The sequence below is a fragment of the Ailuropoda melanoleuca genome, chromosome 3 (genome assembly GCF_002007445.2).
Source record: "Ailuropoda melanoleuca isolate Jingjing chromosome 3, ASM200744v2, whole genome shotgun sequence".
In the NCBI taxonomy this organism is placed as follows: domain Eukaryota; kingdom Metazoa; phylum Chordata; class Mammalia; order Carnivora; family Ursidae; genus Ailuropoda; species Ailuropoda melanoleuca.
In genome coordinates this window covers 23,209,722-23,233,293 of record NC_048220.1, presented here as the reverse complement: position 1 = coordinate 23,233,293, position 23,572 = coordinate 23,209,722, and the positions used below count along the sequence as shown (strand labels likewise).

The 23,572-nt window shown below is 42.8% G+C and overlaps 1 protein-coding gene across 2 annotated transcripts in view; it reads left to right on the top strand.

The window, feature by feature from the left end:
* The window catches only part of CDKL3 (cyclin dependent kinase like 3), a 103,471-nt gene extending 88,614 nt beyond the window's left edge, over window positions 1-14,857 (top strand). For both annotated transcript variants that reach the window (XM_034656015.1, XM_034656016.1), the window contains one exon: window positions 14,824-14,857. In XM_034656015.1, coding sequence (XP_034511906.1) covers window positions 14,824-14,842 — 19 coding nt within the window. In that variant the 3' untranslated portion in view covers window positions 14,843-14,857. The remainder of the gene's footprint in view (window positions 1-14,823) is intronic.
* The last annotated feature ends 8,715 nt before the right edge of the window (window positions 14,858-23,572 follow it).

Below are 23,572 nucleotides of genomic sequence, written 5' to 3'. Positions count from 1 at the left end.
AGTCACATGCTCTACCAACTGAGCCAAGCAGGTGCCTCTGGCAGGATTCTTTGTATCCAGTCTTAATGTATGTTTACAATGCTCCAAAATTTAAAAAAATTTTTGTTATGGGAAGTTTGAAACATATTCAAGAGTAGGCAGGGTATCATAATGGTCCCCATGTACTCATCACCCAGATTTAACACTTATCAACACATGGTCAGTTTGATTTTATCTATTTCCCTACTCATTTCCTCCCCTCTTATATGATTTTTGAGCAAATCCAAGACATCATATAATTCTTCCCTAAACATTTCCATATGTATCTCTCAAAGCTAAGCCCTCTTCTTACAAAGACATAATGATAGGTCTTTATAACAGTTATTAACACTTTGTTAACATCATCAATTATTCAGTGTTCAAATGTCCATATTTCTCCTATTTTTACATTCTGTTTGAATCAGACCTTTGTCTTAATTTTTTAAAAATTGCTGATGGGCTGTTTTGCATGAAGCATTGAGTGAAGTCTTTGAATGTGTGCTGGGCTGAAGATCTCACTGAGTAGAAGGCAGCTGCTCACTCCATTGAGGGGCTGAGAATCTAGACTTCTTCAGGTGGCTTGAGGAAACTGACAGCCATTTCCACAGATATCTGGTTTTCATCACTGGTAATCACTGAACTCTGTGATAATGTTGTTTTTGGTCAATTTGTAGACCTTGTCTAAAGAATGCCTGTGGCATATCTTTATTTGTAACCCCATTAGATGGTTGTTCAGGTACTTAATATTTACCATCAGGTAAGATAGAAATATAATACTTCTTTGTTTACTAATAATTCATGCTAAGTAAATGTTGATTTTGTCACCTTACCATTCTGGTTCTTTCTTGAAACTGAAGAAGGGCGTGAGATGAGACGAAAGAGTGAGGTGTTGATTGAATGAGGTAATGTACGTGGAAGTAGGTTGTAACCCATAAGGCGCTGTATAAAGGTAGTTTTAATACAATCAGCAGCCCTCATCTCTCACATGCTTTACTTCTGTAGTCACTGTACTTACAGCTTTTCCTTAGTCCACCTGTCCAACATTCAGACTCTCATCCATCAGTTGGACTAATGCAGTCTGGCATCCTCTGCTAGGTCCATCACACGTTCTTGAAAGTGGTGCTCTCATTGTTGGCACAGTGGTGCTCGTGTGACAATTTGAATATTTTGGGGGTAAAAATAGAAATTATTGGGAGTGGAAACATGAGGGTATTGATGCTCATGGTTGGAACCATCACTTTCTTGAATGTAATACATTAAGCAAAGATGAGCTCCTGAGGGGTACAAAAGTATGAATCTTTAGTCCTATCTGGACTCTTAGTCACATGCCAGATGACATTTTCAGTTGTGAAGAAAAGAAAAAAAAAAGGAAAAATATCTATAAATGCTGGAAATATATTGTTTAATGCTATAATTAAAATGCAAGATATAATTAGGGAATTTATAATGTTTTTAGCTTTCTGGGAATGAACTGTTCTCAAAACATTTAACACATGGTTTGACCACACATTTGACATTTAAACCTGTTTTCAGAAACACAAAACTGCCCATAATTGAGGAGTGCTTCCTCTCTCACAGTTACCCACAGAGCTAGAATTATGGAGCTAGACTGAGGAAACCCGCCTAGCCCTGCCACGAGGTTGTACTGCTCAGCCAGCCTGCTGAGGAAGGCAGCAGGAGAAAGGGAGTGGTGAGCTCTGTCCAGAAAAACAAGCCACTCCTCTTTCTTCAGCAGCCCTGAGCAATCATTTTGTGAGGAGCCATCTTAATGACATATGCCCAGTCACATGGTCAAACCATGCTGTCCAGCTGCATTGTTTCCTGTTGTAATAGGCGTTGTAGGTGTCATCTCCTGGTATTTGGGTGAGGCAGGAACCTGAACAGTCTCACTTGAAGTCTTGTTGACACTGGGAACTTGGCACTGACTTAAAACATTACTTAGTACAAGGCAGAGGACTTGTTCAGCAATTAGGATGGCTGGTTTTCTGCAGCTGAAACCCAGTGGTAGTCACTGACCTCATGGTCTCGACTATCACAGGCAGGGTTAGATGAGGCAGCGTAGTTGTGCAGCCTTCACCATCTCTTCTGCCCTTGAATTACAAAAACACCAAGAATGCTCATCACAATTGCATCACCAGGAAAAGGAGGCTAGAAGGGCTTCTAGCTCGGTGCCATGTTTTAGGTCTAACTCTTTGTGTGTTTATTTTGGCAAAAGCTTTGGAAGTCATAGTCCGACTTTATCATTTCAATCTCAAAACATCACTGATAATAGTTTTCCCTTGATAGTTCCCTGAACTCAGCTATGTTCAATTGTGTTTTACTGCATTTGCTCTCCAGAGGTAAATTCTGTTTATTTTTTTTTAAGATTTTATTTATTTATTTGGGAGAGAGAGAGAGAGGGAGCACAAGCAGGGGGAGTGGCAGAGGGAGAGGGAGAGGCAGGCTCCTTGCTGAGCAGGGAACCTGACTTGGGGCTTGATCCCAGGACCCTGGTATTATGACCTGAGCTGAAGGCAGACGCCCAACGAACTGAGCTACCGAGGCGCCCCCTGAATTCTGTTTAGTAGTAGGGAAAATGGTCCCGGTATTAAAATCTAGCTCAGTCTTTGAGATTCTTCTTTAAAAGAGGACTTTAGGGAAACAATATCATAATAATGATAATGAACCACAACTTCATTGAACAAACATTGGTGAGCTGTATTTGAGTTGCCAATGTCTGTTTGCTAACTAGATTCTGAGCACTACTTGCATGGCAAAGAGCCAAGTGTTCATCTTTTATTCCCTGTGGCACTTAGTACATAGCAGAGATTCAACAAAATAGAAAAGATGTGTATCAGGATAGTAATAATAAACAAGGCAGAAAGTAGTGCTGAGAAAGAGGTATGGATGATCTTAGGATCCTAGTGGAGAGGTGACTGTCAGCTGGGGGAACGAGAAAGGCTTCAAGGAGTGGTGTCTCTTGACAGATAGATGGACCTTCATAAACCGAAATGAGTGCTGTTATCTGTTGGGTGTTTATTATGTGCCAGCCACTGTACTAACCATTTTGCCTGCTTAATCCAATAAAATCTTGCCAGCAACTCTATGGGAAAGGTACTTTCATCATCCCCATTTTAGAATTGAAGAAACTTGTGGCTCAGTCAGATTAACTGATTTTCATCAAAGTCACACAGCTAGTAGGTGACAGAGCCAGGATCCCAACCAGTCTGACATGAAGGTTATGCTCTTGAACACTGGACTATATGTCCCTTATTTTAAGAAGTGAATTCAGTGTTTCGTTGTTTGATAAAACATGGCCTATGTTCTAAAAACATCTACTAGTTGATGTGGCTGGAGAATAAGGTATGTGGAGAGTAGAGAGCAGCGAGCAATAAGGTTGTTCCAGTAGGTCAGGGACAAATCTCAGAACTCGCAATGCTATCCTAAAGAATTAGGGATTTTTGGAAGGTGATGGAAGCATTAAATGTCTGTTAGTGAAGTGGCAGAGCTAGATGAGTGATTTAGGAAGTCAACTCAGGGGAAGAGGGGAGGAGGAGAGGCATACGGACCAGTTAGGTGGCTACTGCGTGGTTGTGGTGCAGGAGCGGAAAGGAAAGATGTGCGTAGCCCCAAGAATGTGTGATTTCCTCCTGCAAGCCTCGCTGGGATTGTTTCATGTTAAGAAAATAAAATGTTCAAAAATCTAGTCTCGGGGCACCTGGGTGGCTCAGTCAGTTAAACGTCTGCCTTCGGCTCAGGTCATGATCCCAGGGTCCTGGGTTAGAGCCCCGTGTAGGAATCCCTGCTTAGTTGGGGAGTCTGCTTCTCCCTCCTCTTTTGGCCCCAACCCCCACTTGTGCCCTCTCTCTCTCTCAAATAAATAAAATCTTCCAAAAAAAAGAAATCTAGTCTCATAAACAACATGAATTAGAGAACACGAATTAGCTTACAAAATGTGCTCTATCTGAAAACTTTAAAAATAGGATTTGAATTAGAGAATATTTTGCACATAAATCTTTGAGAACTGCATAAACTAACCTCTGTGTTTATGTAACATTCTTAAAGGAGCATTTGTTGATCAGTAGAAAGGAATACAAGGAATATGTATATATCCCTTGCAAACCCCCCCTTTTGTTACTTTCTCTTCTCACCCTTGTGAATGACACCAAATGTTATCACAGGTCCATTAAATTCCTAAAATATTTCCAAAGAAACAGAAACCAGTAGAATTAAGCATTGGAAAACTCTCATAGACTGTTGCTTCTGGACCATGCTGTGGATCTACAAGTAATTCCCTCACCCACAGAGCTGGCTCACGTTCCTGAGTCGTGTGTATAGCTCTGAGGTAACATGTGACATCATGACATTGACTAATTACATACAGTCTCCTCTTGTCCGAAGGGAATTGCTCATGAGGAGGCAGGCTCTCTAATTTTCCTTTCAGGGGGATTCCATCTCATGATTCCCCACCTTGAAGTGCAGACTAGACAAATAATAAATATTAGATTGACTATGAGGTTTCATCACCTACTTTCTGATGTTTTATTGGCAAAGCTAGGAATATGTCCCATTTCATCGTGCAGTCTGTGGGAATGGCAGTATTTCACAGCTCTCCACTGGTCAACACTTTTTATATGCTGACTAAAACATGATCACCTGGATATTACAGAATTATTAATTTCAAGTGTGGGAGTGATTCAGTTTAAAATGAGTTTTTATCTTCTAGAGATCCATGTTGAATATTTATACATGAAATGATATGATGCCTAGGATTCACTGGATATAATAACTAACTGGAAGTTAGTGGGGGTGCAGATAAAATAATAATGGGTATAATGGGTATGAGTTGGGGATTGTTGAAGCTGGATAATGAGTGCATGGGGGATCATTATAATACTACATGAATTAGTGAATAATTATTAGCTTCAAAAGGTCTACTCATGTATATGTTTGAAATTATACATAATTTTTAGATGATCACTTCAGATTTTGGGCTGAGTACTGCAAGGAAAAAGAAATATTAATGAATTGTTTCTAGAAAAACGTGCATGCCCAGTCATTTCTCTTCTCACTACATAGTATACTAGTCAGTCTGTCCCCCATCTCCAAGTCTTCACTAACTCTGTAGAGCTGTGATTAGTTTCCTATGCATATGCCCATGCTTTTTCTCCTCTGGCTTGTCTCTTCCATTTGATTAGTAATCTCATCATGGCAGGACTTTCCATGTAACCAGCTCTTCATCTGCATGGTCTATGATTTCTCAATGATGATAAAGTGTTAAAGATAATAGATCAAACGGTGTAAGCCAGTATTTTTCAGAAGGCTTGCAAAGGGATGGTGATTATCTAAATGTCGGTTTATGTGTCAGGAATGTCTGAGTTCAATTCAGTTGCAAGAGTGATTCTCCCTAAAGCTAGGGGGAATACATCATACTTTTTCTTCTTGTAAATCAGAAATAATCTGGCCTCAGGGTAGAAAAGAGAAAGGAGGGGAAAAGGAAGGAAATGGATGAGAATGGCAGCCATGTTCTCCAGTGAGCCAGTGGTTATTCCAAAATTCATCCCCAAGTGGTGGGGACCATGCACCTGTCCCCAGTGGCCGTGCTCTAATTTTTCTAGGTAGGTGAAATTACCACCAGAAGTTTTCTGCATCAACTGCAGCCTCCTTTCCTCTTTTAGCCTAGAGTTGTAGAAAATCTTATTGCTGAGAAAGGTCAAAGTGTCACTTTTTGAAAAGATTTTATTTATTTATTTATTTATTTATTTATTTATTTATTTATTTATCAGAGAGAGAGAGAAAGAGAGAGAGCGAACACAAGCAGGGGGAGTGGCAGGCAGAAGGAAAAGTATGCTCCTTGCCGAGCAAAGAGCCTGATGTGGGACTCGATCCCAGGACCCTGGGATCATGACCTGAGCCGCAGGCACATGTCAAAGCATCCTTTAAAGGTTATACAAAGGCCCTGAATGTGCGCAGACTTGCTCCAGGCCATACACTTATGCAGCAGGGCCCATAGTAGCCACCAGGTCTCAGCAGTACTGGCCAACTCCCCACCTCCTGGAGGTTTGTTTTGAAAATTGTAGCCTGCTAGGAGTCAAGAGATATGTTGAGTACCCTGTTTAAGAACTGTAATCTCTAGCCTTGGCCTTCAAAAGGAAGTGCAAGGAAGGTGGCTTACCTGCTGAGATGACAGAGTGAACCGCTGTGGGGAAGTGGTGATGTCATCAGCCCTTTCTGGCCTCCACACTGAAACTGGACTACGCTCTCGGTTAGGAAACAAAGGAGGAAGTGAAGCAGATTCATCATTGCTTAAGCAGCCTGGTATGCCGACCTAGAATTCTTGATTCTGTAGCTGTTGGTTGAGGCAGCAGAGGGAAACTTTCTCATGCACATGCTGGGCTCCCCCGCCCCCCCCCCCCCCCCCCCCCNCCGGGGAACTGTCAGTTGTTGAAATGGACCCACTCACCCGTGTGCTCTGAGGAGCTCCCTGGGAACCGTAGTGATGTCGTATCTTCCCTGTCTGGCCTTGCTTAATTCCTCCAGGAAGTTTTCTTTAGGAGAAACCTTGTATACTCCTTCCGCATGGATAACTGCCAAATGTAGTTTTGATACAACAGGTAAGATTTATTTGATTATTTGAAAGTTTCAGCCACTAAATGGACATTAATATTTAATATTCCCCTTCCCTTGGCCTCTTAAAAGTGGTTAAGAAAATCAATAGTGAACACATTCATTCTCCAGGGGCTCAGGAGGGCAGACAGAAGGTTACCTGAGCTCTTGGAATCCTAGACAGGCTCTCAACATTCCTTTTTCCTCTAGGAATAGGTTCTTATTTAGTTGTTAGGAATAAAAATTTCAGAACCATCCATTCTTCTGAAGTGTTACCAGATCTCTAATGAGCCTTGGCCTTTCCCTGCTTGCAGGCAGGCATGCCTTGAGTCTAGACTATGTAAGTTCTCCTGCTCTGTCTGTTCCTTGAAGGACTGTGGAATGAGACGAACTTACCATCCTTCTGCCCAAAGTCTAATCCAGCCTGAATTTTCCTCTTTTGCCAAATACTTCATCAGGAGCCAACTCAAATCTCCTTTGCCTTAACTTGGGCTCATTTCTTCTTGATTAGTCATCTGGTGACACCATAATTTCTTGATCATTATTAAGTAGCCATTCCTTAAAGTTGTTTTAAAAGATTATTTGTTATTTATTTCTTATTAAATAATCTTTATGCCCAATGTAGAGCTTGAACTCATGCCCTAAGATGAAGAGTCGCATGCTCTACTGACTGAGCCAGCCAGGCACCCCTCTTAATATTTTTTTATGAGTTGAGCTTCTCAGAAGAAAGATACTTTTATTTATTTTTTAAAGTTTTTCTTTAAATTCCAGTTAGTTAACATACAGTGTTGTATTAGTTTCAGTTGTACAATGTAGTGATTCAACAATTCCTCATCTCACACTGTGCTCATCATGACAAGTCCGCGCCTTGATCCCCATGGCCTATTTCACCCATTCCCCCACCCAGGAGAAAGATACTTTTAAATCCAATAAGCAAGTACGTAAATAAACAAATATGGCGTACCTCAGACTCGGAACCAAAGAGGAGAGAGGGTGGGAAAGGTAGCCTCAGAATCCAAATCCAATTTGAGAACTTGCAGTGAGCTACAGGAGCCAATTCTGGTCTCCATCATTTCTTTCCCTCTTCCCTCCCTCCTTTCTTTCCTCCCTCCCTTCCTGCCTTCCTCCCCTCCTACCTTCCTCCCCTCCTTCCTTCCTTTTTCAGCTTTACTGAGATACAAACAACATAGAAAATTGTGCAAGTTTTAGGTGTACAGTGGGTTATTTGATACACTTCTGTATTGCAAAATGATTACCACCGTGGCTTTAGCTAATACCTGCATCACAGCACACACTTACCATTTTTCTTTTTTGTGGTGAGAACATTTGAAATCTACTCATGGTCTCAGTCATTCTTAATGATAAAAAGCAGGGCCTGGGCTGACAAGACAGGGAGAGATGCTGACTTCGGATTCACATGGTGTAGAAGGCACCCCAGACCTCTTTAGAGGTCTTTAAACATCAACAAGCCAATGATGTGAGTTAGTGACTCCAGGATATTGGGATGGAGATCTAACCAAGAGACACTTTGGGTACAGGTAAGCTCCAGGACCCTGACGGGGCCATGTATTTCTGGTGTGAGAGATAGAAAGGGATGAAGTTATGCTGGAGCCATCTGAGAAGGGTAAGTCAGGTCTCAGTGAATGGTGGATGCCTTGTCCTGTGTGAAGCAGCCAGGCCATTTGTGAATCTCTGGATCTTTCTTGTCACATGGCACCCATCTCCAAGTTTTAACCTATGCTCCTCTTTCTGAATGTGAAGCTTATATTATGTTTTTTCTGTCATAGGCCCACTTAATGGTCAGTATTTTCCAGACTGTGACGTTTGTTAACGCATACAACTGATTTGTACTTCTGTTCTTTCGCATTGTTTCAAAGCCCACCCCTTGCTTATTGACAACTGCACACAATAACAGAAATGCCTGTGGTATTCAGTATGACTCACATCCTTGCACAACTGACTGTTATCCAGGGTTCTTTTGAACACTGAGGTGTAGTTCTAAATTCACAAGCATAATCCAGAAATGTAGTAATAGTTTGATTTGGGGGGTTGCCTTTCTTCCAGAAATCTGAAAATGCCATTGATTCTTTTCTGAAAAATTGTAAATTAAGACTTCATCTTCTAGAAGTTCTCATTGTGTTTATCCTCATTTGACAGCTGAGAAAACATCAGCATGAAAATAATAGCTTTCTGTGTAACTTAGGTGTTTCACTGACCTCCACACACAGTTATTTTAAGAGGGTTTAGATGTATCTGAATGGCCACTAAGAATTTCTGATGGATTTGAAACTTGATTTGTTTAAAGGAGTTGTCCTGGATGGTTGAATTCTGGCCTGTCCATGTGACCTTGAGGAAGGACCTAAGGACCGTCAGTTCTTATTTGTGTAGGCTACGGGATGTTCTCCAAGGGCCAAGGGCAGGATGGCTCAGGGCCAGATGTCCACCATTTGTGGCAAAGCCAGTCAGAGCTGCTGCCTTGTGAATATGAGCCCAACCATTTCACCTGTATCCTGTGACAACCGCATTAAGAGAAAAGATGCTTTTCTGCTGTCTCCAAGACAAAGCGAGGGGGTGAAGTACTTGGGCCGTTTGCCTTGGCCTCAGGCAGGTCATCTGCACTAGCCCCTGTGTATTGTCGCCATGTCTGACTCCCCCGTTCCTATGGAGCTCGTGCACTAGCTATGGTGCTCCCACAAACTGCATCGACCCAAGTATAAAGTGCCCAGGGAATGTAGCCCTGCTTGATCAAATTAAGCAGACACAGATCCCATGAGGAGATTTCTGTGCTCAATTGACACCCTTCCCTTTCATGTACCAACCAGCAGTCATGTTGCAAACAGTGGAAACCTGCTAGAGGTAAGAATTGGGGAATGTTTGTTGGCAGGCTCACCTCCTCCAGTGGTACCCTGAACAAGACTCCAACTGAGGGAGTGAGTTGCGGCTGAAACCCAGCCTGAGCTCCACCTTGCCAAGCCTTTCATTTTACTCTGGGGCAGTTTTCTCCAACAGGAAGAGATGTCTTTTCTAATGTACTTAAGGACACCTATGGGTGAGACGCCTGAAGAGATTGCCATACAGATTCAAAATTGGTCACCTATGAGGCTGCTCATGGCAGTATTGTTTTGGGTGGTAGGAAGTCGGAGGCACTGGCGGTGCCCGTTACTGGAGTAGTTTGCAGCACAGCCAGGAAGGTTGGACTGGGTGTGCACACAGCAACATGGATAGGTTTTAAAAACCAAGGTGTGGAGTGGAAACAGTAAGACACAGAGAAATCTGTAACAGTGCTATTGTGTAAATTAAAATACATGCAGAGCTGACGATAACACACATCCACATGAACACGTAGATCCAAAAAGTCTAAGTAGATGGATTAGAGTGGTTGCTTGCAGAGAGGAAGGATAGGAGTGAGGAGTGGGAATAGAAGAAAATACAGACATACATTAAGAGTGGCCCTTTATGGGGGCGCCTGGGTGGCTCAGTCGTTGGACATCTGCCTTCGGCTCAGGGCGTGATCCTGGAGTTCTGGGATCAAGCCCCACATCAGGCTCCTCCACTGGGAGCCTGCTTCTTCCTCTCCCACTCCCCCTGCTTGTGTTCCCTCTCTCACTGGCTCTCTCTCTCTGTCAAATGAATAAATGAAATCTGGAAAAAAAAAAAAAAAGAGTGGCCCTTTATGGACCGATTAAGAGAATGTGCCCTGAACTGAAAAGTGTGATTAATTTAACACTCGACACTCAAGGCCTAATAAGTTTGAAAAAAGGTGCCCTGGACCTTGCCATTTGAGGCTTTCCTTAGCCCAGCTGTTGACCAGCAGCATGGCTAGATCAACGTGGTCACAGCGTTTTAATAATTTCATTGACAGAGACTTCTATCTGGACTTGTGTGAGCTTCCTTGTAACACGCCTGCCCTTATCAAACTCAGGTTGGTCTGATGCTTAAAATCCTTAATATCTTTAAAATCCTTGGAAATTACCTGGCCTTATCTACATTATTTTATTTTCCTGAAAGCCGTAAAAAGAAATGAAAGCATTTACTTCCCTGGGAATTTAATCAGACTATAAAAGCTATATTAATGAAGAATAGGGACTGCAAAGAAGAGACAAAAGCCCTCGGTTCTGTTTGGCCCTGTTTCCTATACATCCTGTATCAACTTTTTCATTCACTCAAAGCTTGCAGCAGATGGTTCAGATTGGGCCTATGGTCATTGGGACACGGTGTCTAAGCTTCTTTCAAGATACATCTAGAACATTCTAGACCAATGCAATTAAAAAGTGCCTGATGGCTAAAAACCATTTTTGAGATATTTCTTAGTCAACTCGGGGCTGCTTAAACAAACAAACAAACAAAAGATATAATATTCTTCAAAGTAGCATGTGTTCAATAGGTATATAAGAAGTGTAAGTTAGATTGAATGACCTTTTACTGTCCACCCAGGGACACCTCCTGTCCCTGTGGTATCTTACATGTATTAGAGCAGGTGCCTCTTCTTCCTGGGAACACAGCCCCAGAGTCAGGCACAGGTACAGCAAGTGGAGTTGGGTCTCAGCCCAGTCACCCCCTTGGTGATTAAGGGTATAATCTACGCAACTGTGGGATGTGACCCTGAAAACAAATAAGCTCCCCCACCTTTCTCTCTTCCACAAGGTTTCCACGATTTGCAACGTTTCTCTGGTTGATGTTGGAAAGGCAGGCTTGATCGACCATCCTATCCCCAAGTAGAGCAAAAATATCTGCCATCCTTCCAAGCTCTTCTGCAGCTTTGCCCCCGCCTCTGTAAAGGTGGAGTCTGGTTCTACTCTTTTTGAATCTGGGTGGGCTTTGGACTTGCTTGCCACCCACAGAACACAGGACTATCTGACTATCCTGAGACTACCAAGCTGGGAGGAAGCCATGCCATATGGTGAAGCTGTGTGTAGGATCTCTGGTCAGCAGTCCTAGTTTTTGAGTGCTCCAGGCTCAGACACCAGACGTGTGAGTAAACAAACCTGAGATGCTTCTAGCTCCCAGTTATGAAGTCTTCACCAGACTTTGAATCTCCCCAGCTGGGGCCCCAGATAGCTTGGAGCAGAGAGAAGTTATCCCAACTGTGCCCTTTCTGAATTTCTGAGACCTGGAATCCATAAGCACAATAAATTGGTGCTTGTTTTATGTCACACAGCAATAGTACCTAAAAGACCCACTATCTTCAATAACACCAAAAAGAAGAACAATAAAAAAAAGGGGGGGGAGAAAACTGCTATAAATTAAAATTAAAGAATTAAAAATTAAAGAATTATAAACTGTTTAATTTAAAAATTAAAAAATTAGATACATAGACAGGATACAAATGACAGTGTTTGACTCCTGATTAGAATAAACCATTTAAGAGAGACACTTAAGAAAATCAGGGCAATTTGATCTCTGACTGGATACTAGACGATATTAAAGAATTACTGTTTATTTTAAAGATGTGATAAAGTGGTAATTGAAGGAGTCCTTATTTGTTACAGATACATACGGAAGTATTTAAGTGTGAAAATATCTAATCTGCTTTAAATTGGATTTAAAATGGAAATGGGGGATGGGGTACAGATAAAATAAGGTTGCCCTATTTTAAGAATTGTCAAAGCCAGGTGATAGGTACGTGGAGGTTTATTATGTCTATTTTTGTGCATATTTGAAACTTCCCATGAGAAAAAGTTTGCCGAAACAAAGGTGGGGGCAACTTACTTGTCCTCTGTCCTGTTCTTCTAGGCTGTGGTTATGTGCTAACAGGTGTCAATAGTTTAAAGAGATTGCTCCTTCTGTAAGCATGACCTCTGGGTACTCCTGGAGGCTTCTTGAGACCCAGGATCCTACAGCAATTTCAGGCAGGGAAAAGGTCTAAGGGGGAAACCATATTCTTAAGCAAATGCTTTAGGCACTCCTCACATCAGTATAATTTGGGGTGGCTAGAATTCCCCCTGAGGACAGAATTCTCTTCTCTGACAATACCTACTCCAGCCCTAGGTTCACAAGTGGACATCCATGAATTCCTGGTGAACTGATTTAAGAAATTGTTCAGGATTTACTGATCAATCAGCTTACCCTGAAGATTAGAGATTGTTCAATTTTTTTTTTTAAAGATTTTATTTATTTATTTATTTGGCAGAGATAGAGACAGCCAGCGAGAGAGGGAACACAAGCAGGGGGAGCGGGAGAGGAAGAAGCAGGCTCACAGCAGAGGAGCCCGACGTGGGGCTCGATCCCACAATGCTGGGATCACGCCCTGAGCCGAAGGCAGACGCCCAACCGCTGTGCCACCCAGGCGCCCCGAGATTGTTCAATTTTGAACTTTGAAATATGTCTGTCAGCAGAAAGACAAGCAAATAGGCTGCATGTTGATATGCAGATGATGTACTTTGGAAGGTCCTTCTGTTTGCTTGTAGGTTCTCTCCCTTGAAGAAAGACTCATGCTACAGCCTGCTGCTCTCTGCTTGGTTTGGGCTATGTCACTAAACCCAAAATAGAAAGTTCTTTTACTGCAGAGCAGGGAAAGAGGTTTAAATTTATCAATTCAAATAACAAAGGGTAGCATTATACTGACTTTTCTCGGGTGGGGGGTAGGGAAGAGATAATGGCTGCTTCATCAAGGAGAAGGAGTGATCTGACACTGGCAGGGGCTGGTCCCAGGAGACAAGCTTCCACTGTGGTGAGCTGGGCTTGTTTCCCATCCTGGCCCCCCTCATTCCCTCCTTCCAACCATGTCACCTCTTTCAGGACATGGGAAAGCAGCTGAGCTACTGGGGAATCAGTCCCAGAAATGTCACTGAAGTTATCAGACTGGAAACAATGCCGGAATCCAAACCCCTTCTCTCTTGGCTTTTAGAGGAGTCAGGACCTTGCAACAAAGTTACACAGAAGGGAGATGTAACTTTTCCTTGTCAAAAGGTCAAGAATTTTTAATGATCCTTAGGTTTGGAAAGAGTTTGCAGAAATTGACATTATTATATATTGCTAGAGGGAGGTAGACTGAACCAGCCACTTGGAGATCAACCTGACAACATGGATCCATGGTATACCAGAGAATGTGGATCCAGAGGCTCTCTTGTTTATAGCTGGTGGGAGTGCAAATTGGTTCCCCAGACAAACTCTTGTACATATACAACAGGGAACATTTACAGTATAATGTTCATAGCAGCAGTGGGAGCAAGAGCTAAATCCTGGAAACATGTACTTGCCCATCCGTGGGAGAGTGGATGATAGACCGCGGTATGTCCACACATCGGGGTATTTAATACCAGGCAAAATGACTATGGTGAATTTTAGCAAAGTAAGTAGAAAACACAAGTCCCCAAAGATTACATGCAGCTTGATGTCCTTTTCATAAAGCTAAGGACAGTGCTAAAAAATTACTCTTTAGGAATATATACAGATACAGCAAAACCATATAAAAAGAAAAGGAAACGAACATACAATTTGGGATGGTTTCCTTGGATAACGAGCACAGGAAGATGGGATGGAGAGCCTTATGCTTCAATATTGATTATTGTTGAGGTCCTAGCTTTTGTTTTGGGTTGTGGATTGACAGGTACTGAATAATTATTAAAATTAATGCATTTACTACCTAACATAACAAAATCAGGCCAAGCATACCAATTTTGAGAGTGTCAGAACAAAGGATTATGGTTAATCCAATTCTATATACCTGCCATTAAAAAACAAAACAAAACAAAAACAGGCTATAGAGCCTTTGGCACAGTCCTCCCACTTCTAAGCATTCATCTTAAGGAATAAACAAAGATGCAGAGAAACATTGAACAGGACACTTGTGGTATTTATAAATATAAAAATAGGAAACAATCTAATTACCAAACTAAGGGATTAGTTACATAACTTGGTTACATTGATATACTTGAAAACAAAGTAGTTTTTAAAAATATTTTCTGGGGGTGCCTGAGTGGCTCAGTCGGTGAAGCACCTGCCTTTGGCTCAGGTCATGATCCCGGAGTCCCAGGACCAAGCCCTGCATCAAGTCCCGCATCAGGCTCCCTGCTTGGCCAGGAGTCTGCTTCTCCCTCTGACCCTCCCCCATCTCAGGCTCTCTCTCTCTCAAATAAATTAATAAAATCTTAAAAAAATAAAAATAAATTTCTAAGTATTTATATGGGAAAAAGGTCATGATATATCAGTTGAATAAAACGAACTACAGAACAGACATACAGTATGAACTTAGCTTTTTATTTCCCATAATATATACAGGCACACCAAGAAAGGCTGAGAAGACTATACATCAAAATCATTACGGCCCTCATTTCCGGATGTTGTGATCGCTTCTTCCTCAAACTTGTCAGTAGTTCACAAATTTTCGGCAGTGATCATGAACTCTTTTACAACCAGAAATAGTTTTATTATAAAAATAGTTAATAATAATAGCTAATGTAGATGGAGTATTTGTTACGTGCTAAGAGCATTACATGGACTTATTTATTTAAAGCTTAAACTTACAGGGATGGTACTATTATGATCCCCATCCTACAGATGAAAATACTGATGGTTAGAGGGTTCAACAACTTTGCATTAGACACAGAGGCCATAAAAAGTGGTGCCTTGCTTGAGTCAGGCTTCTAGGAGGCTCTTCAAAAGGTGTGTCTGATGGTAGGGTCTTGGCCTCCATGGTATGGGATGGCTGCACCAGAGAGAATGATCTCCCTGTGAGCAGTACTGGGAATTGGACAGCCTGATGTGGAACCTGCAATCCACACAGAGAAAGAGGCCTCCAAAGGGTGTCTGAGCCTGAGTCCACACAAGGCAGCCAACCATCAAACATGGGTGTGTGTGTAGGGGGCCACACATGGGGAAGCCAGGTGGCCCTGTCCCTGCGGGTTTCTGATGAGCCCCTGTGACAGATGCCAGTAAGTGCAGCCTGGATTGTAGAAGAGATGTTTTACTCATGGCTCTGACTAGCTGTGGTTCTCACCAGCCACTGTAGGATCGGCCTCTAGAGCCTTCAGTGGCGGGGAGGCTGGTGCTCTAGGGATGGGACAGAGCCAGGGACTCAGCTGCAGTCTCTTCTCATCACTCATGCTTTAAATATAAGCTCTGATGTGATCAAGGCGCCAGAGATAAAATGCCTTTCTCAAGCTAAGCAAGCGAGATCTGGTATCCCATTTGGACAAGACAGTGGAAAATAGACTCAGGGGGAAAAAATCCCTTGGCCTCAACACCAACACACGGGAGTTGAAGAATCTGATACCTTAACATTGTAGAATAAACAAATGGAGGCATAGTTTCCTATGTTTTCTTCAAAACATCTAGAATAGATATGATTTAAGAGGGAGTGATTTTAACAGCTAGTTCTTCTCTTCTCAGCTGAAGAATTCTGGATTATCCTTCAAGATGTAGCTCAAGTGTCAGCTTCTGTGGAAATACTTCCCAAGCCGCCCCAAGCAACAAGGCCATTCCTCCTCTATACGTGTAATAAATGATCTGTTTATCTGTCAGAATGTCTGTCTTCCCCTGCTGGAGCAGAAGCTCAGTGGGCTGTGTTTTATGCACCTCTGGGTTTTCCCCGCACTTCTTCCCATCACCTCTCCCCCATGCGCATCCCTATGCCTGCCATGTGGTAAGTGCTAATTAAATGTTGCTTTTGGAACAGACAGCTGTGACGTTAGGGGTATGGTCTCCTAGAATTCTCAGAGCTGGGACACACCTTTCTGCATCCGTGATACTTGAGAGAATCTGATGAAAGCTAAGAAACTTTCCCCAGAAAAAACACATACAAAAGAAAACTCCCAATTGTATAGCAGTAAAGGCACACACACACACACACACACACACACACACACACACCCAACATATACACAAATGAGTGCATGTAAAACTGGCAAAATCTGAATAAGATAGGTGGGTTGTATCCATAGCAATACCCCAGTTGTGAAATTGCACTATAGTATTGCAAGATGTCACCATTGGGAAAGTGGGATCTCTCTATATTATTTCTTACAGCTGCATGTGAATCTAAAATTGTCTCAAGGAACGCAGTGGCTCCTGGGTGGCTCAGTTGGTTAAGAGACTGCCTTTAGCTTGGGTCATGGTCCCAGGATCCTGGGATCGAGGCCTGCATTGGCTCCATGTTGAGTCTCTCTCCCCCTCTGCCTCTCTTCTCCACTTATGCTCTCTCAAACAAATAAATAAAATCTTTTAAAATTTTTTTCTCAATAAAAATTTCGATAAAGAAGAAAATTCCTTTGGGAGTTGATGGATCCCCCTGAATCCTAGGCTGAGAGCTCCCCAGTATGTACAGTCCAATTGCAACATGGATGACCTAGAGTGTGGGCCTTGAACTGGTCTTGAATGACAAGTAGGATTCATACAGAAAGAAGTGGTTCTCTGGGGGGCAGGGACATGTTGAGCAAAGAGGTGAAAGTAGGAATGGAGTGGAGGTGTATAGCACTTGTCTGAGAGAGTAAGAGGGCCACCTGAGCTGAGGGTAAGACCTTTTAATGAGAGGGAAGGCAGGAGAAAAAACCATATTGAAATGCTTTGTGAGGAAGCCATGTGAGAAGGCCACAGGAAGGCGAGACTCCTTTTCATAGGAAAGTGGGAGCCCTTGAGTAATGTTCCAGGGCATAGTGGAATATTTAACAGAAATATTGGCTGCATGTTGTTTGGGCCTGTGATTTCCCTAAGAGGTGCCTAGTGATGTTTACTCAAATATTCTGAAAATTTTCTTTTCACAATTATGAGCAATATCTTTTCACTACAGAAGACTCAAGAACATAAAAACAAAAAAAAATAAAAATCCCATTCACGAGAAGCAACCACTACATACCTCATTGTACACCTTTCTAAAGTCTCTCATAGTGGCACCTGGGTGGCTCAGTTGGTTAAGCATCTGCCTTCAGCTCAGGTCATGATCCCAGGGTCCTGAGATTGAGCCCCACATCCAGCTCTCCGCTCAGTGGGGAGCCTGCCTCTCCTCTCCCTCTGCCTCCCGCTCTGCCTACTTGTGTGCTCTCTCTCTCTCAAGTAAATAAAATCTTTATTAGAAAAATAGTCTCTCCAGCCCACGGAATGGGAGAATATATTTGCAAAGGACACTACAGATAAAGGACTGGTATCCAAGATCTACAAAGAACCTTCTCAAACTCAATACACGAGAAACAAATAAACAAATCATAAAATGGGCAGAAGATATGAACAGACACTTTTCCAATGAAGACATACAAATGGCTAACAGACACATGAAAAAATGTTCAAAATCATTAGCCATCAGGGAAATTCAAATCAAAACCACACTGAGATACCACCTTACGCCAGTTAGAATGGCAAAGATAGACAAGGCAAGAAACAACAATTGTTGGAGAGGATGTGGAGAAAGGGGATCCCTCCTACATTGTTGGTGGGAATGCAAGTTGGTACAGCCACTCTGGAAAACAGTGTGGAGGTCCCTTAAAAAGTTAAAAATTGAACTACCCTATGACCCAGCCATTGCACTACTGGGTGTTTACCCCAAAGATACAGACGTAGTAAAGAGAAGGGCCATATGCACCCCAATGTTCATAGCTGCATTGTCCACAATAGCCAAATCATGGAAGGAGCCGAGATGCCCTTCAACAGATGACTGGATTAAGAAGCTGTGGTCCATATATACAATGGAATATTACTCAGCTATCAGAAAGAACGAATTCTCAACATTTGCTGCAACATGGACGGCACTGGAGGAGATAATGCTAAGTGAAATAAGTCAAGCAGAGAAAGACAATTATCATATGATTTCTCTCATCTATGGAACATAAGAACTAGGATGATCGGTAGGGGAAGAAAGGGATAAAGAAAAGGGGGGTAATCAGAAGGGGGAATGAAACATGAGAGACTATGGACTATGAGAAACAAACTGAAGACTTCAGAGGGGAGGGGGTGGGGGAATGGGATAGACTGGTGATGGGTAGTAAGGAGGGCACGTATTGCATGGTGCACTGGGTGTTATACGCAACTAATGAAGCATCAAACTTTACATCGGAATCTGGGGATGTACTGTATGGTGATTAACATAATATAATAAAATAAAATAAAAGAAAAATAGTCTCTCATAAACATCTATTTGTAATATGCATTTAGTAAAATTAGAGTTATACATCCTGTTTTATAAGGTAATTTTTTTTACTTAATACTATATTGTCCATAATGTTCCATGTCAGTACACATACTTCTCTGATAAGATTTTTAATACCTGCATAGTTGGTGACAGTGTTTTTAAGGTTTATCCAGCCCTCTGGAGTGATAAACTTTGCCTTTCATTTCAGATTATTTCTCCCCCTGTAACAGAAAGACTTCCTCTGTAACTGAGAATAGTATCTAGATGTCATGGACATTACCAAGGGACACGGTTATTTCTCTTTTTTTCTTTAGTCAAAGTGCGTAGCTGGGCAAAAGAGCTTTATTATATTTGTGGCAAAGTTCCAAGCCACAACATTTTGGCCACATCTATAAAATTCTAATTTCAGGTGAAAGGGCAATGTAAGTTTTGTAATTTTTGTAATTTTTCTGAAAATTGCAAAGAAGAACAACGGGGATGGATACCCATGAGTTGCAAGTATCACTGTGTATCCTGAGTGTGGAATCTTCTGGTAGTTGGGCAGGTCCAGTTGGCCAGAGCATGGCAGGTTTCTCATGGGCATATCCACTAAAATGTTGACTAAGTGGGTCTTTATTTTGGAACTTCTAGGGGCATAGAAGGACTTGGTTCAAAGTGCATGTTATCAGATATGGCACCCCTTTCAGAGAAAAGATTCTGGTACAATGGGAACATAAGACTGACCGACTGTATTAATTCTTGGATTTATTCCTCATTGTCTTTTTCTCTACACAACAGGTCTTCTGAATTCTTGCATGATGTCAAGGGAAGAGAGGGGATGTTCTTCTTGTTCCATCTCTACCCTCTTTTCTTGAACCCTCCCCCCCATCCCACCCATCCTCACTTCATCTGATGGCTTTGGGTCTATATGATGTTTTTAATATTATGTTCTGTTTCTAAAGACCATGATGTATTTCACGGCAGGCACTGAGGTGCTCCATGTGGCATTAGAGGATATTTAGAATCAGAGACCACTTAGAAGTAATAAGAATAAGAATACCGAGGGGTGCTTTGGTGGCTCAGTCAGTTAAGTGTCTGACTCTTGATTTTGGTTCAGATCATGATCTCAGGGTCAGGAGATCCAGCTCCACGCCAGGCTCTGTGCAGCCTGCTTGGGATTTTCCCTTTCCCTCTGCCCCACCGCACCCTCCCTCAGAAGAAGAAGAAGAAGGAGGAGAAGGAGGAGAAGAAGAAGAAGAGGAAGAAGAGGAAGAAGAAGGAGAAGGAGAAGAGGAAGATCTAACACTTTAATACTTACCGGACATTTATTATATGCTGTGTTGTGTTTTACATTTATAATTTCACTTCTCAGAAGAACCCTATTATTTGCCAGTTACAATCATCCCCACTTTATCAATGAGAAAACTGAAACTCAGAGAAGTTAAGTAACTTGCCAAACTTCATGCAGAACCAGAATTCAAACCAGGTTCATCTGACTCCAGAGCCATGTTTTTTTTTAAGATTTTATTTATTTGACAGAGAGATAGAGAGCACAAGTAGGCAAAGAGGCAGGCAGAGGGAGAGGGAAAGGGAGAAGCAGGCTCCCCGCTGAGCAGGGAGCCCCATGCGGGACTCAATCCCTGGACCCTGATAATATGACCTGAGCCAAAGGCAGACGCTTAACCGACTGAGCCACCCAGGCGCCCCTCCAGAGCCATTTCTTACCTACATGGCTCTACTTTCTGTCTCAGTAAGCTTAAAAGGGAACTGGAAGGAACAACAACAAAATAAACCTAATGTAAGGCCAAGAGAATTGCTGACAAAAAGATTTATCTCATTCCTTCTCCATGTTTAATGTCAATTTTTATACTTTGGCTAAGATATCTATTATAAAGCTATTTGCTGAAGGTCATCTTCCTCCTACCCCACCCCCATCATCAGATGATTTTTATTTATAGTCATGTTTAAACATCATAGGCAACACTAAGACTTGCTGTATACTGAATTTGCCATCTGAGCAAAGATTCTTTCTCAAAGCATATTTGCTTTATTCACTCTCTGGTTTTTGCCAAGAAATTAAAGGGACTTTTTTTTTTTTTTTTTTTTTTTTTTTAATTTTTTTTTCCAATATGGTGAGCTGTGACATGACTCAGNGTCTAATTAGTCAAGACCAGATTAATCAAACTGAAGTTTTAGATCCATGGTTAGTTTGAGTTCCGCAGAGTAGGAAAACATTCTAGATTCTTTCTAAAGGAAAAGACATTCTGATTTAGTTCTGTATTGTTTGTAATCACATATGCTTTACTTCACAGCTTGAATGCTAATAAGAGCTTCCTAGAATTCATTCCTTAAGAAGTTAAGTCATGGCATCTAATTATTTGGCAGGATGTTTTAAGTATATATAATTATATCTTCCCTCCATTTTGTGGTGGTGAGCCAAGTGATCTGCATCAAGAGAAAATAAATAATACCTACATTAGGGCTACCAACTAGGAGCTCACATAACTTTGGGAAAACCTACTCATTTATAATCTTTACACATAGTAGGTGTTCAATACTTTTTTTTAGGGTAGATAAAACCCATGAGGTTTTTATTTTGTTTGATTTTGTTTTAATCACACGACTTCTGACAATATAGCATTTTCTTTTTTTTTTTTAAGATTTTATTTATTCATTTGACAGAGATAGAGACGGCCAGCGAGAGATGGAACACAAACAGGGGGAGTGGGAGAGGAAGAAGCAGGCTCCCAGCGGAGGAGCCTGATGTGGGGCTCGATCCCATAATGCTGGGATCAAGCCCTGAGCCGAAGGCAGACACTTAATGACTGAGCCACCCAGGCGCCCCAATATAGCATTTTCTAAATTTCCTTTTGACAGGAATTTATTTCTCATGGGAATTATGGTCCATGATAACTACCTTGTAAAATGCTGCTGCAGATGCTTAAAATTTTGATGTCCTCAGTACACATTTGCACCCATTCAGGACCTCTGATACATAAATGAATGCAGCCTTTAGGGTGCTCAATACTTTTTAATGAACCAAACTAATATCACCCCCACCTTTCTAGATAACAGGCAAAGGGAAATCATATTGATCTTGTTCCATATTTCAATCCTTGGAGGTTAGTTGTGTGAGTGTGGCTGAGACCCTGCACTTGGAAGTATAAAGTTTCAAATCCTGATCACTACCTTGGAAGTCCCTTCTCTATTCTGAGTGGTTGTCTGCCTTCTTGCCCTATGAGACAGGATCAGTTCTCACACAGTACAGGGCAACAGTGAAGAGTAAGATGACCCCACACTGGGCATGGCTTTATCATCATGAGCACTAAGTGATGATTTTTTACTCATACATTCTACATGATCTTAACTCTTAACTCCCCTATTATTTGGGGATGATAACTGCAAAACATGGTCAGAATTTGGGCTTAAATAACTTTTTTCCCCCAGACTGGTAAATTAAGTACATTATAAGCCTTTGGGGGAGTAGATCTGAGACACTTTCCTCTGGACGCGCGGCTGGGAGGTAGAAGGAGAAGCTGAATTGTCGCTTTCAGTCTGGGAAGGCCAAGCCAGTCAGCCTTGCTAAGCAGGTTGTCTTGGATGAAGGACAATTTTCAGTCCCACCATTGGCTGATCCAGGCCTCCAGAGCTTTCTTCAGCGCTTTGGTTGGGATGATGCCCTCAGAGATGTAGAGTGAGTGCTTGGGTTCAGCGGGGTCCACTGCTATTGGGGGTGGGAAGTCTAGAAGACCAGTGACCAGAGTCAGCGCTTGCCTAGCGCTTTAAGGTTAAATGTCCTTTGGAAAGTTACATCTCTCAGGTCCTGTGGACATCATACTCTCTCTTCTATCTATTCCTAGACTACTGGGACAATACAAGCTTCCACCAGGGCAGGATACTTTGTCTGTTTGGATGACCCCTCTTTCTCCCAAGCATGGGATCCAGCACATAACTGGCGCTTTATGGAGCCAAATATTTCTGTGAATGCAGGAACATGGGGATGTGAAAACATTCCACAAAACCCAAAGAGATTCATAGCGAGACCGAGATCCGAGCCTAAGGTATCCAAGCTTTCTTTAAAGCGCGGGTTGTAGCCGCTTCTAACACCCTCAGGTCGCTGTACCTCTAGAAAGTAGGCCAGAGAGGAGCCTCATTCCCACAAGGAACCTGAGTGGCAAGAAGGCACACACCTGGGTGGGAAGGCAACAACGGGCGAGGCTGCGTGGGGCGTGGGGCGTGTGGAAGCCAGGCGCGCGGTCTGAGCCTCAGAGAAAAGCCCAAGGCTCGGCCGCAGGCATCGCGCCCAACAGGACACCTTAGGCCTGAGGACAGGTGTGTGTGTGGGGTGGGGAGTTAGGTGCACTAAGCGGCACTCCCAGGGCAGACACATCCTCCTCCGCCCACGAGTGACCTAATTACAAGGTGCCTGCCGCGCCCAGAGGCGGAGGTGGCCACTCCATCCAGGCTACCACTCGGCGCCTGTTCCTGCCGCCAAAGATTTGAGCATCCCATACAATTCCAGCGCATCACAGGGTCACAACTCTAGTTTCTGTGACCTGGGTGCAAATGCGGGGTGAAGCGCAGAGCCGGCTCACCTTAGGGAAAAAGTCTCCGGCAGCTAGGATCTCCCCCAACACCCTCCAACCCCCGGACTGCGTCTGCTCCACCCGGCGACCGCGCCGCGCAGGACGTTGTGTTCTGGAATTAGCCCGGTTCCCGGCTGTAGGAACCGCGCTTGCCTTCGCTCGGTCTTCCCTTCCCCCCTCAACCCCTCCCTTCTGGACGACCACGCCCTAAAAGCGAAGGTGCCTCAGTTACCAGCGGGCTATGTTGCGCCTGCGCCTTGGCCCCTGGTTCCCCCCCCCCCCCCGTTGGTTTTGGGGGGGGNTGGCTCTGCAGTTGCGCAGCTCTAGTCCCGGCCCTTCTACCCGG